Source organism: Triticum urartu, chromosome 3A (genome assembly GCF_056163025.1).
Source record: "Triticum urartu cultivar PI428250 chromosome 3A, HENAU_Tu73, whole genome shotgun sequence".
NCBI lineage: Eukaryota > Viridiplantae > Streptophyta > Magnoliopsida > Poales > Poaceae > Triticum > Triticum urartu.
In genome coordinates this window covers 513,047,415-513,061,401 of record NC_141875.1, presented here as the reverse complement: position 1 = coordinate 513,061,401, position 13,987 = coordinate 513,047,415, and the positions used below count along the sequence as shown (strand labels likewise).

Sequence of the window (13,987 nt, the reverse complement as noted above, 5' to 3'; positions counted from 1 at the left end):
CTCGCCGATCTTGCCGATGAAGACGTGAATTCCGCCAAAGGGGACCCGGTACCCATACTCGATTGAGTCGGCCTCGGGGCCCCAGCCAGCGTTGTCGATGTAAAGCTTGCCGTGGCGACTCTTAGTCATCCGGCCCATGGCATATCCTTCGATCCGTGGGAAATTTCCCTTCAAGAACTTGAAACCACCGTGCTCTGGCTCCACGGTGGGCGCTAACTGTCGTGGTTTTGTCACGGCAGATGTCCTTGTGAAAGGATTTAAGCGTGGAGCCATCGCAACGTAGGTTAGCTCGAAGGGGTTGAACGGGATGAAGGATACAAGTTTACCCAGGTTCGGACCCTCACAACGAGGTAAAAGCCTACGTCCTGCTTTGAGTTGTATTGCTTGAGTATCAATTGCAGGGGAGCGAAATCGCTTGACCTAACTCTCGATCAATTGTTTCTTAACTTAACCCACCGCAGGGTCTCGCCTTTATATACACAGGTCGAGGCCCTGGGCTTACAAGAGTCCCATTCGGATCACACAACGTGACCGGCCCGGGTTCTAAACTATCTTGTCTTTCTAGACAAGTCATCTTCCGGTGGCTTACAAAGGCCGGTTCTCACACCACCATCTGGGGTTGGGCCTTCGGCGGGTCACCACCTAAGCCGCCCTCTTGGCTCTTCATCTGGCCTCTTGGGCCTTCTTCAAATATCGCAAGTTGAGTCGCCAACTGTGTAACCCGACCCCTCCTGGGCGGGTCACACCGCGGGGTTATATCCCCAACTCTACTTGTCCTGGACATAAGGCATGTGTAATGATTATGCCATGAATGATCACAATTATAACTATGTGAAACTTTATCAATTCCCCAACAGTAATTTGTTTACCCACTATTGCCATGCTTTCGAGAGAGATGCCACTAGTGAACCTATGGTCCCGGGTCTATTTTCCATCAATCCAAAATTCTCCATAATTGCTCTTTTTATTTGTTCCTTACATTCTACCGCTTTGCATATCACCATCTGCTTTTAATCCAAGAACAAGGGGAGTGATGACCCCCTTGCCTTTGTTGGGTGCAAGCAATTGTTTTGTTTGTGTGCAGGTGCTTCTAAAATTGTTCGTGTGTTGCCTCCTACTGGTTTGATAAACCTTGGTTCTTAACTGAGGAAAATACTTCCTCTTGCTGTGCTACATCACCCTTCCTCTTCGAAGAATCCAACGACTCTATCGTGAGTAGCAAGCATCCAAGAAAATGGTCAACGTGTCCTGATACCATTCTGCATCGCTAAGGTTTCACACCTGGATCCATCTCGCTCTCCACTTCCTAAGATGGTTGCATACCTGTGTTGAGATCACCTTCGTGCTACAGAGCTCTAAAAACCGTCTTCACAACAACGTTTAGGTGCATCTCCTTGAAGTCGTTGTCAGTCCTCACCCCGTTGGTGATGATATCGTACATCTTGTCGAGGACGAAGGGACATAAAAGAAACCCATTTCATTGTATCCTCCTTCATTGACTCCCTCATATGTGCCTTGTCATCCTTAATGTCTACCTTAGTAGCTACCGCAGGCATCGCCACAACTAAAGAGAACACAAGAGGACCATGTGCATGCGGAGTCAATGACTGGCTAGGAGTCCTAAACATAGGAGGTAAATAATTGGGTGTCCAACAAAACAAGGGCCTAACTAAAGTCTTCACCGGTCATTGTCTACAATGGTTAGCATCAGGACTAACTGAACAAGAACAATGCATCTAGCATATTCCACATGGACTGGTCATGAAGCTGAAGACACTACCACATCTACCATGCTAGCATGGAGTGATCATGAAGCTCAACACATTGCCACATCTACCACAAACACCATGGACATCATCGCCGCCAACAAACAAAAACTACCATACTACAAAAATGGCACCACTAACATCTGATCTACCACATCCTCCCATGACACCATGACACAATACTTGCATAACCTACCATACTACCTGTTCTAATCTACCACATGCTCACAGATCTAGGCTACAACAAGTAGAGTGTGATGTTACTTACAACCATCGAAAGAGTGGGGAGAAGGTAGGGAGCAACTCGGAGAAGAAGACGAATAAGGCAATCGGCAGGAGGTGATGAAATTATCCCCAACGTTTTTTCGGCCACGAGCATGAGCTCACGCCATCCCTTCCCTCGTACGAGCTCAGTCGTCGTGTTACCAATTCGGACATTATTCTCTCTGGCTAGTGCTTTAGGATTTGTGCGGACCACTTTCATAATGCAGCCTAGCTAACCAAAAATGCCAAATTTGCACCCCCAGAACCTACATGGGGCTGCGAGCAACCAAACTATATTAAAAGCTGATTGCAGATTTTAGATCTGGCCTCTAAGTTGCTATAGCAGTGGGGAGAACATCCAGACCACAGAGGATCACTCATTAGCCAAGCTCTAATATGCTGACAAAGGAATTAAAATGGCCGACATAAAGGAGGATAAGAGCGATTTAAGAGTGAACAAGATCTCAATTTTGTGAGAGAAATCTTCTAACTTGGCGTCTAAGATTTACACTTTCTCGTGTACTCAATGAGCTAAAAACATTAAGGTGCACAATCGTATACAACACATACCACCAATCTAATTCCTTTCATTCTCGGCAAGTAATGTATATTTTGTAATGCTAATATATGTGGGGCTCACAAGTTGCACCAAAATTGAGCTCTTCACACTCCCAGTAAAAAGCACAGCAGCTGTATTTCTAACGGACCGCAAACATTTTTATCTTCCCCTAATAATAAAGCAAATAGTGCTTCTGGTCGTCCGTCATTAAAACTGCCTCTAAAGTTGTAAATTATTACCCACCAATGCCACCGATAAGTGAGAAAAATGTTTGGTTTGTTTTATTTTGTTTCGTCTGCACTGGTTGGTGCCTTCACCTACCACGCTGGAGGTTGTGTGTTCGATCCCCACCCTTTCCCTTTTTTCCAAAAGATCAAATACTTTTTGAAATTTTCATATCTTTCAAACCCTAACTCCAAATCTAACATGTCATATATGATAATTCATCAGAAAAATGTGTAGATTCCAAATATTCCTTTATCATTAATTTTTATAAATATCATTAATTTTTAGAAATATGTTCAGGGTGCAAAAATAATACGTTCTTTATATGATGAGATATTTTAGAAATGCCTATTACATATGCCCTTATAGATTGGTTGTTTTTTGTGGAGCAATCCGATATGTTTGCAACCAAATTAAGTCTTGAATTGAATTATGGTTGCAAATGCACATATATTTTTATATATGCAAACACATATATGACAAAGATAATGCTCTTATGCACATGCTATCATGGAATACTAAAATGTACTTTGCTATTTTCATTCTAATGCAATATTTTTTGGGCATCACCGAGAAACAACATCAAATGCATAAACATATACCGGCAACTAGGTAGATATTTGTGTTGTATAATGAATTCTAAACACCTTGAGTACACTTCAAAAATCATCACACATTTATGTTTTTTCACAACACCACTTAGCATGTTGTTGTTGTGTGGCATCATGAAAGATTTCAAGGAATTTGCTGTGTCGTCAAGTGTGTCAAGTGTGTGTACGAGGGGTGAATATTTTTCTCCCGTTGCAACGCACGGGCATGTTTGCTAGTATTCTTATAATATATGATATACAATTTCTGCACAGCTCTTGGTATGCACCATTTTTGTTTCCGAGTAACAAAATCTTTCTTCTGCTACTTGTATCAGTGTGCCTCTTCTCAATCAGCGATATGATTTATGGCATGACCACCATCATGCTCATGCACATGCAGCATAACTCCACAAAGCCGTGGAAGAACACAAGTAAGCACTGGTGCCTCTGAAACCAAGCAATGGTAAGTCGGTAGCAGTGTCCTGAGCCGAATACGCCAGCCCATAAAATGGTCTGCTCTCTGGAAAGGAGAAAATGCAATGAATGCAGATGTCAAACTGATAGCAAACAATGTAAACTATTTATTCGATTATCCACCTTTCATACTTGGGTCAGCCTGTATCATCCTGATCTTCAATATCATCATCAATGATAACATATTTTGAGGCATCATTGGAGGAATGGGAATTTGGGTCAACATGTTTACTGTGGCGGTCTTTCTTGAACCTATGATACCTTCATATATCACAAGATAATAGTCAGAATAACCATACTAACACATCAGAAATTAACCTACTCTAATATTTCCACTTTACGCTTTTGTAGTCAAATTATGATCAGTGTTTACTAATGGCTCTTTTTATAGTTAGTCTTATTGCATTTCTCTCTGTACAAGGTGGCATGACATAGCAAGTTCATTGACTTGCCTCCCGCAAAAAAAAAGTTCATTGACTTGCAAATAGGAAAAAATATATTTGTGGACGTGAGCAAATTAAGTTTGACTCCTCTTGAACAATTTACTCCCCAAAAAAGTTGGCATGGAAGTCTGAACTTATCAACATAGTAAGAAATTTGAAGTTGATTCTGTGAGTCGTAAAATATGGACTGGTAATAAGTTAGTAGCTTGGAACAACAAATATATGAACAACTCACTTGTACAGATTGAAAAGGCTGACACCAAATATAATTGTTGCCAGTCCAAATCCCTTTAACCAGGTAAATGGATCATTGAAGAAAAGCACAGCAACCTGTCGGATTGTTTGTCATCACAAATCACACTTATATGCATGAACAAAGATAAATTCAATGAAACTTTGGAAGTAACTATAGAGTGGGAATCAATACCAAAATTGTGACAGCTTCCTTGACAATCCCAGCTATGGTCACTGTTACAGCACTTGTTACAGAAACCAGAACATATTCTGTCAAAACCTTCAAAGAACAAATCAAGTGATTATAAACCAGATAAAAAGATGCTAACAAGAATACTTTTTTTTTTGTGAATACCAACAAGAATACTTGGCAAGCATGTCTTAACAACAAACCAACAATAGATGACTGCAAAAAGGATTTATTGGTTATTACAAGTATTCTCAGACTCTCGGTGCATGAAAAAATGAAATAGTAAGAACCAACAGTGTATTGACTGGTTCCAGCAAAAAAGAAAATGACTTTTTGCATGACAAATGTAATGATTGGTAAGTAAAATGCTCTGGCATAAATGCTGTACTTCCCAGGAAGGAGTACTGATCCATACCATGAAGAATGCCAAAGCACCACCTAGAAGCATCAATAAGATGCTTCTTAATATGTGATCTGGACTATCAAAGAAGTGACTTGCTCTGACTTCATGCCATGGATCCATGGCAATGGAAATAATTGCAGTTGTTATTGCCATCACCGGGGTAACATAACTCATTAAGGTGAAGGGGTTCTTTAATCCTGCATAACACAATAAAAATGATGCTGTAAAGGATGCTGCATTACATATTTATTGAACAAATCACGTTCGATATTATCATTTTGATATTTTTTAAGAGAAGACAATGCACATAGCCGCTACAGCTCATACTGATGCACTAACTCAGATTTAAACAAAAACAGGTGTCCATTGAAAATACATAAGTCATACATGTGCCTGAAATTAATAAAGCTAATCTCGCTGCTTTTCAGTTTTCAAGAATGAGATGCTAAGACGACAACGAACAGTATTTATAATTTCCTCTCACTGGACAAGAAGCTAAGATAGAACGCATACCATATTCCTCTTTCTTCAGCAGATTTAAGGGACGCATAAGGGTAAAAGAAAAGTTCAGTCAGGACAGGAATGAAAGGGAAGTAGAACATAGGATTAATAAGGCATATTACCATGTTCAGAACAAAAAAATGGAAGTACTACATTACACTGACAAACCTGGAGGAGAATCTGTGTCATGCACCAGCGGAAACCAGACATGACAGCAGCAAGCATAATAAATATAAATCCCCAAAGATTAAATTGTGTCTCTTTAGCAACTGCAAGAGGAACATTATTACCACAGTCCACAGTTAAGATGATGAATCCACATAAGAGAAATTTAAGAAAATAGAGTCAGGATTCAAAATTAAGCCCACAAATTACAGTGCCAAAAATCTAATCAAGTAAAAAGCTATTACCTCCGCCCTGAATTACTCGTCTTAGATTTGTCTAGATACGGATGTAATTTGTGGCGGAGGGAGTAGCTAGGAGGTCTTTTTCTGAGCTCTCTCCAGGAAAGCACAGAAGCATGTCACTTTGGAAAAAGTAATATAAGCTGTTGATGTACACTTATGACTTTACCTGTCAGTAGAACTCCAACAGAAACAATCAGCATGATTCCAAGAATGTTAAAGCTCGGCTTCTCTAGCCTTCAGGGAAAAAAGGGAAACCTTCGATTAATAACATGAAAATGATATGGAGACGCAGAATACAATGGTTGTTGACGTTCATTTTGTGGTTCTGGTGCTAGGAGCCTTCTGTTTTAGTTAGCTGCGATATATTTGCATCAGCGTAGTCTCGGTTTTTGTTTTGCTGCTGTTGCTGGGGTCTATGTGTTTTTCGAGCAGTAATTTTCTTCCTTTGTATTTCATACTTCTCCTAGTCCTGTTGGCTACCTTTATATCTGAACTACCGTACTCTGCTGCTCTGTTATTTTTTAGCAATAGTGGAACCTGACCACCATGAGCAGGCGTAAGGAAAAAAAGGGAATGATATAGAGCATAACAAAAGCCCATAAACCGATAATTAAACAGAAATAGGTGCAGTGTTGTCAGAAAGACAAGTTACAAGAGGGCACAAAATTATTTGCATAGGAACATGAAAAGGCTAAGGCCAACTCCACCGCGCGACCCTATCCTGTCCGGCCCCGTCCGTTTGGGGTAAAACGGACAAAGGAGGCGGCCCAGCGCGCGACGGCCCGGACCCATCTTGTCCGTTTTGTGTCCGGGCCTACCCATTTCGAGCGCAAACTTGCGCCGGGTTTGGGTCGCGACGGACACCAAACGGACGCGCGCCTCGTCCGCGTCGGGGCCGCGTGGCAGGCGGCCACCTACCTCCCACCCGCCCACATCAATGCACACGAGCGGTCGGCCCCACCTGTCATCCGCACGTCGAACGGTCGCCGTCCTTCTTTAAGTGGGAAGCGTGGACGGGTCGTCGTCCACACTGCCCCACGCCACCCCGCGGCCTCCTCGAAACCCGACAGCCCTAGTCCCAAACCCTAGCCAACACCTCACCGGCCGGCCGCCCGCAGCAATGGGCCTCTGGAAGTCCGGCCGCAAAGGCAAGCACGACCGCGAGGCTGGTTCCTCGTCGGGACGCCGCCGCGGCTCGCCATCGCCACCACGCCGGGCCCCCGCGCCGCCCGCCTTCTCCATCGCACCCACGTCCGCCGGCGACCGCGACCGGCATTACGTCCGCTCGTCGGTGTGCCGCCGTTATTGGTAGACGAGGACGCCGCTCCCCTGGAGCGACGTCCATCTCCCCAATAACTGGCATCTCTCCGCCGACCGGGTCCCGATCCCAACGAGCGGCCGTGCGCGCGAGAAGGAGATCGAGCGCCGCCGCCGCCTCCTCCCCGACGACCTCTTCTAAGACCCCAGGTACGCCCCCGACTCCAGGCTCTGGGACACCTGGTTTCGTGACGAGCACGACACCAGGCGCGCGTCCTTCTTCGCCGGCACCTCGACGGGGTCGCGGCGGCCACGACAGGAGCACGCAGCGCCTGCTCCCCAGGAGCGCGGGCGTAGGCGGGTGCGCGGCGTCACGCCCACGCCGCCGCCTTCGCCGTCTCCATTGCCACCACCACCTCCTCGCATGACGGACGAGGAGGAGGCCCGTCTCATGGCGCGTGTCATGGAGGACTCCATGTACACGCACGATGAGCGGCAATGGGAGGGCCTGGAGGAGATGACGGCCCGCTCCGCTGCCGGCGAGGTAGCCATCCCCGAGGAGGAGCCAGTGGCCGCGTTCCAGCAGCTGCTGGGCCAGGGGTGGGGCTGGTCTTGCACTGCTCCGGAGATGGCCGCCGGCGTGGGCGTGAACTGGTGCTCCACTCCGCCGCGGTCACCGGAGCGGGAGGCGTCGCCACGGGAGGAGGTGGTGCAGGCACCTCCGTCCGTCCAGCCCGCCCCCGTCTACCACGCACCGCTGGCCCACCTGTGGACGCCGCCGGCCTACGTCGACCTCGTCAGCGACGACGACGACACCGGCGGCCAGTGAAGACGGCGACGGCCACGGCACCGACGGGCGCGGCAGGAGCGCGCGGGAGGCCTTTTTTATTTTGTTTTTATATGTTAATTATGAAACGGGGCCTTTTAAGTGGCCGTGGAAACTGGGCCGTTTTGTGGCCGACCCCTATATATGTTTTATGTTTTTTTTAAATGTGTTTATTTACTTTTTTAGTTATTTCATTCTAGTTTTTTTTAAAAAATTATTCACGTCCACCCCGGACACGATTTGGGGTGTGGCCGCGCGGTGGGCGCACGCACGACCCATCGGACAAAGCCGGACACGGGCGAACCCATCGGCGCCCCCAAGGGACAAAATCCGGCCAATCCGGACGTCCGTTTGGGGTCGCACGGTGGAGTTGGCCTAAGTGAATGTCAAGAAGCAGTACTATAAGAAATGATGGCTATGCAAGAAACTGCTCAATGTTTTTTCTTTGTCGGGAGATACTGCTTAATTTTAGTTCTTGCAGTTCTAACATTTGCATCCCATTTCTCAAAATGATGTGTATATGGAACCAACTTTGTAAAGTCTGCAAGCTAGTTCAAAAGTATTCAGTTGGCCTAGGACAAATGTTTCACATAACCTAATAGTACAGGTTAACCCTCTTCATCCCACCCCACCCCACCCATAGGAGATGAAAACCATTAGAGAACAGCAGAATGAAGCTCAACTTTTTCAGGACAAGGTTCTGTAACTGATATTCCATACCAATGAACACAAGAAGTTGCTAAACTAGAAGACAAAAAGGGCATGCACTGCTGAAAACGAACCAGCAACTGAGCTTACCTGAATAAAAAAGCAAAGAGAAGAATGAAAATTGGAGCCCCAGATTTACACTGCACAATAATTGAAAGCCATAAATTAGAAGTCCAAATATTAAGTGAGAAGAGCAGGAAATAATAACTCACATGGAATGAAATGTACCATTGTAGCGAATGTCACAGTAATGAAAACAAACGAAATGTTGGTCAAATTTATATCAAGAGCAGTAGCCAAAGCTGTTGGAACAACTGCAGAAGAAATATTCAAATTGTTACTATATCTTTAAAGATGATAAACACAATAAGAACGGACAAAAAATCTCTACATATTTTGAAGTAGAATTGTCGGGTGGTAGGTGCGACATATGCCAACGGGTGGCTTATCATTGTGGGAGCCGGTAAGACGTCGCCGGTGCCTGGAAGCGGGATGAGGCGAAGACATGCACGCCGGCGAATCTTACCCAGCTTCAGGGCTCTCCGTGAAGATAACACCCCTACTGCTGCTCTGCGGGGTCTCCGCATGATCACTAGATGAACGAGTGGCTACAAGATGCTCCTTGAGCTGTTTGGCGAGAAGAAGAAGAAGGGCACGGCTAGCTCTCCTCTCCTCTCTATGTGGTGTCTCAAACTAGCTTAGATCCCCCTTTTGCATGGGTGCCCCGGGGGGTTTATATAGGCCTACCCCCCGGGGGTACAATGGTAATCCGGCTGGGCGTGGGCCCTAACCGTCTGTGTCTACGCTCTCCGGCTTCTGCGCCGGCTGCTGGGGCCCGCCGGCTGGCGGCTCCTTGGTCGACAGGCAGGCCCCACTGTCAAGGGCCTTGTCGGTGGCTGGTTACTGTTGCCTCAAACCTGGTGACGAGGGCTTCGCCGAGGTAAGCGTGGCTACAGTGCCGCCGCCTGGCGGGCGATCGCTGTAGCCTCACCTCGTCTTGTCTCTTTAATGGGGCGTCTCCTTCGAGGGAGGAAGCAAGCCGGCTGTGGGGAGCCGGCCCTGTCTTGGGCCGACTGGGGAAGGCCTGGCCGCCTTCGGGTGTCTCTCTGCCGGAAGGGGCCCACCGCCCGTGGGCCGCGCTGACAGCCCGTTGTGGGTGGCATCAGGGTCAACATGGTAACAGTGCTGCGCCGGACGGGTCATGGCCACCCCGTACGGCGCACTGTGCCAGGCATGCTCCGGGATTCGGGGGTGGCAGGCTTTACTGTAGCCACGCCCCGCCACATCGCCGTTATGTGGATGCAGACTTCGAGGGTACGATCTTGACCGCTTTGTGTGAGCCGGCTCCTCGCGGCCGGCTTCTTGGAGCCGGCCCTCCCGCGGCTTTCTTCTTGAGGGCTAAAGCCGGGCCGCCTTCCGATAGTCGGCCTGGGAGACAGCCGGCAAGGGAAAGGCGGCCCCACGTCTTGGATTCTTGAGGGCCGGATCGGCTCGTAATTTTTTCAGAAGGGCCAGGGGGAGCCGGCTAGGCTACCCGTGGTCGTTTACTCCGACAAGAATAAAAATATATAAGTCCATGCTAAGTCCTAGCCCTCGTTGATTAAATGGATTCATCGAATGAAACAATAATATCCAGTAGGTCATGGCCCAACTTAATTGTAAGTTAATAAAGTACGGTGATTCATCCAGCCAGAGGTGTAGGGCTAAACTCTATTTTGAGCCCATGTGGCTCTATAGCAGCTTGGATTCACATGCAGCGCACCAGTTAAAGTTTACTTCTATCTTTAACCTTAACTTGATAACTTATGATAATCTAATTTAGTGAGTCATGTTCTGTTAATTGGCCAATGGAGGTTTCTGCCCCCACCCATGAAAATAACCGACCAGCATCCATGTTCAGTGCTTTACACCTGAGCTCGAACTGAAACATACCCTTCTTTTAACACTAGTACTCTATATGTATGTCCCACAGAAGTGCAGAATGCACAAAGTTGCTATTGCAAATTATACGCACCAAGCCATGAAATTTCCAGGGCACTTGTTGTGACAGAATGTAAGGAACAAACTACTGTGTAAGCATCGGGCAACATAAGTTTGAAATAACACAGTAGCTACCTCGCTGAAAGTAATCTTTCCATGACATTGTATAACGCTCTGCCTCCATGCCCCGTTGCTGGAACCACACGATCACCCTCGACGCAACAGCCTGCATGGTGAAATGCACCGTGTTCATCAGGAACGGGGCAGGGAACTTCCACATGCGCTTCCCAAGCATCTCCTTGTTATACCTGGCCACAGGCACAAGGGCGCACAGAGAACACCAGCATCAAACGCGTGCCCGGCAATAGCTCCTCTGAGCATCCGCGCACAAATAACGAGAAAAACGCGTTACTCACAGCGTCAAGCAGGTGCTCAGCGTGTACCAACTCGCTATCAGAAATATAATCTTGGCGATCAGCCACGGCGAGACTGGGACGCTGTCAGATCCCGCCGCCGCTCCTGCCTCGATATCCATCGGCGAGCGGTGGGCGGCGGCGGCGGGCGGCAGAAGCGGCAGCTCGAACTCCTCCGAATCATCGTCGCTCGGCGCAGAGGCCGGCGAAGCGGCGCCGGCGGGGGCATTGGGCGCCGCGGAGGGGTCCTTGCACCACCGCGAGAACGACGGCTCCCTGCGTATCCCTCCCTGCTTCTTCTGCCCGCCAGCCACCACCTGCGGCTCCGCGGCGCCCTCCGCGGGCTCGACGGGCACTTCCGGTGCGTCCTCTTCCTTCGGGTGGGCGTGGCCGTTCTCCACGGCGCAGTCCCCCATGGACGGTGCTGGAGGTGGCGTAAGGCTCTAGAAAGGCTTGGATCTGGGCGGCGCGGATCTCATCGGCGGCGGCGGCGAAGGAGGGTTTGCAGCTAGCCTGCGGGATTTCGGTAGCAGGTCAAAATCCAGCACCTCGTGACGACGACTTCCTGCGCGGGGGTTATGCTTGCAACTTCCTCCGTCGGCTGGTACCGGTAGCTTTGCTTGCGCCAGAGGAGGACGATGTTTTCTCTCTTCTCCTCCTTTTCGCCTCGCATGAAAATGCAGAAATCACAAAACGTACTCACCATTCTTCTTCTTCTTTTTTTTTAGAAAAACTGCCCCAAAAAGCATTTTATATGTGATAATTACCCAAGAAAATAGTACCCAATACAAAACAAAAACATCAAGATATAAAATGACTAGAAAATAAAAATCTGTCGAAAACCGTACTACTCATTTTCTTCGATCGATGTTACGTCACCCACCCGAACTTGGAACTATATTAAATCGATAATAAGTAAAATGGACCCCACACATACCCTCGTCATACTAGGCCTTTAAAACCACAGTACTCACTCGTCTATATGAACGAGATCCAGTGATTGCTGAAGGACCATCGGTTAGGGCAGCATCACCCCATATAGCACTGCAGTCCTTCCACGTCAGTCAGGAATATTGGAGAAACTAGGTCACACTATAGGACAAATTGAAGAAAGACACGAAAGTCACCGCATCAAAGGCAAACCAATTGCCTCTCTCAAATGACACATAAATTCACAAGATTTGTCAGCATTACGGAATAAGGGGTTCCCTGGATCTGCTAATGATGGGCATGGTTGGATCTTTCAAAGCCTAGGAGTCGAAGATTTCCATGCTCTAGACTCCCCAAGCACCAAGGCGACGGCGACCACTGAAAGCCTAAGTGGTGGTCGGGTCCTTCCCCGACTTTTCCCGAGAAATCTCTTTGAGAGGGGTTTTATAAACGGTGCAAGGGGAAAAGTTGGCCTAATTTTTTTTTCTCTGGGGTCTCCGTGAGACTCGAGGCCGTCAGGCACATTAATGGCAATGCCTACACGCCAGTGATAACCTACGGTTTATAGACTGTTGTGGTTCTGAACTATAAGCCGATTCATCCCAAATCGAAATGATATGGCCTGCCGCACTTCAGGAATTTAACAAGTTTAGGACACCCTTTTGACTATTGACGCGTTGGACATGGCATGTCTTCTCAACTCTGTTAGGGATTCGTCAAACCTCGCTTGCACTCGCCGCCTTATTTTCTGACAAGCCCGCGTGGGCCATGTAGGATCGGTCACTCAGATTGTGTGTACCATGTTTTACGATAGACCATTGAGGTGCCCCCGAGTCCTATATAAGGGGAGGACCGAGGCCGTGCAAAGGATTTGCAGCCTGAAAGAATACTAGCTAGCAGGAGAGTAGTTAGGGAAAGGATACTAGCTTTCCAAAACTAGAGAAAAATAGTGAGAGAGAGAGAGTTCATCTTGTAATATGTGATTCATAAATAGATGAAGGACTAAACCAGGATGTAGGGTATTACACCATCACGGTGGCCTAAACCTGTGTAAAAAAACTTGTATATTCGCTCGAAGATTTCTAGGGTGTTTTAGCCCCTAGTTGAGTGGAAAAAGGGGATTCCAATGATCCCAGATATCGGCAGTCCATCGTCCACATCTGGCATGCCATGTAGCGGGCTAAGGCTTCTGTTCTCTTCACATCTTCATCAACAATGGCCAAGCATGGATCATGGCTGAGGTTGCGATCACTGTCGTACTCAGGGGCCTCCCAAGAGGAGGGCAACCGCGTTGTAGACAATGCCTCACAAAGGGAGACGACAGAGTCCGGAGAGCATGTTTATGTTGGCTCTTAGCATTCTCCGCTCCGTGTGTTTTTTGACCACCGCTAAGTGGGAGGGTGATACGTCTTCAATGTATCTATAATTATTATTGTTCAATGTTATTATAGTATCAATCTTGGATGTTTTATATGAAACTATATGCTATTTTATATCATTTTTTCGGACTAACATATTAACCCAGTGCCAGTTTCTATTTTTTGCTTTTTAGAAAATCAATATCAAACGGAGTCCAAACTGAAAAAAAAACATTTGGATTATTTTTTTCCAGACCAGAAGGGACCCTAGAAGGTCCAGGAGGACGCCGTAAGAGTTACGAGGGACCGACAAGCTCGTAGGGCGCGCCCCAGGGGGCGTCCCTTGAGCTTATGGGTCCCTCAAAGCATGTATTGACCTAATTTCACCTCTATAAATTCAAAAATATTCCCAAATCAACAGAGAGCCACCCGGAACACTTTTCTCGACGCTTCAAGCTT

The 13,987-nt window shown here is 47.3% G+C and overlaps 1 protein-coding gene across 3 annotated transcripts; it reads right to left on the bottom strand.

Moving 5' to 3' along the window:
• Positions 1-3,587: 3,587 nt before the first annotated feature.
• Positions 3,588-11,932, bottom strand: LOC125544764 (putative sugar phosphate/phosphate translocator At1g06470). Of its 3 annotated transcripts, none has more exons than XM_048708516.2 (12): positions 11,244-11,932; positions 10,963-11,135; positions 9,076-9,161; positions 8,938-8,987; positions 6,223-6,290; positions 5,818-5,918; positions 5,662-5,674; positions 5,161-5,345; positions 4,749-4,835; positions 4,557-4,651; positions 4,002-4,139; positions 3,588-3,917 (listed from the first exon to the last, which is right to left on the bottom strand). In XM_048708516.2, exons 1-11 carry the CDS (start codon positions 11,654-11,656, stop codon positions 4,016-4,018), a joined length of 1,395 nt encoding a protein of 464 aa, XP_048564473.1. In that variant the 5' UTR covers positions 11,657-11,932; the 3' UTR covers positions 3,588-3,917; positions 4,002-4,015. The 3 variants fall into 3 exon arrangements, with proteins under 3 accessions (XP_048564473.1, XP_048564472.1, XP_048564471.1); XM_048708515.2 differs by having other exon boundaries at positions 3,588-3,924; positions 4,011-4,139; XM_048708514.2 differs by having other exon boundaries at positions 3,588-3,924; positions 11,244-11,930.
• Between the last annotated feature and the right edge of the window lie 2,055 nt (positions 11,933-13,987).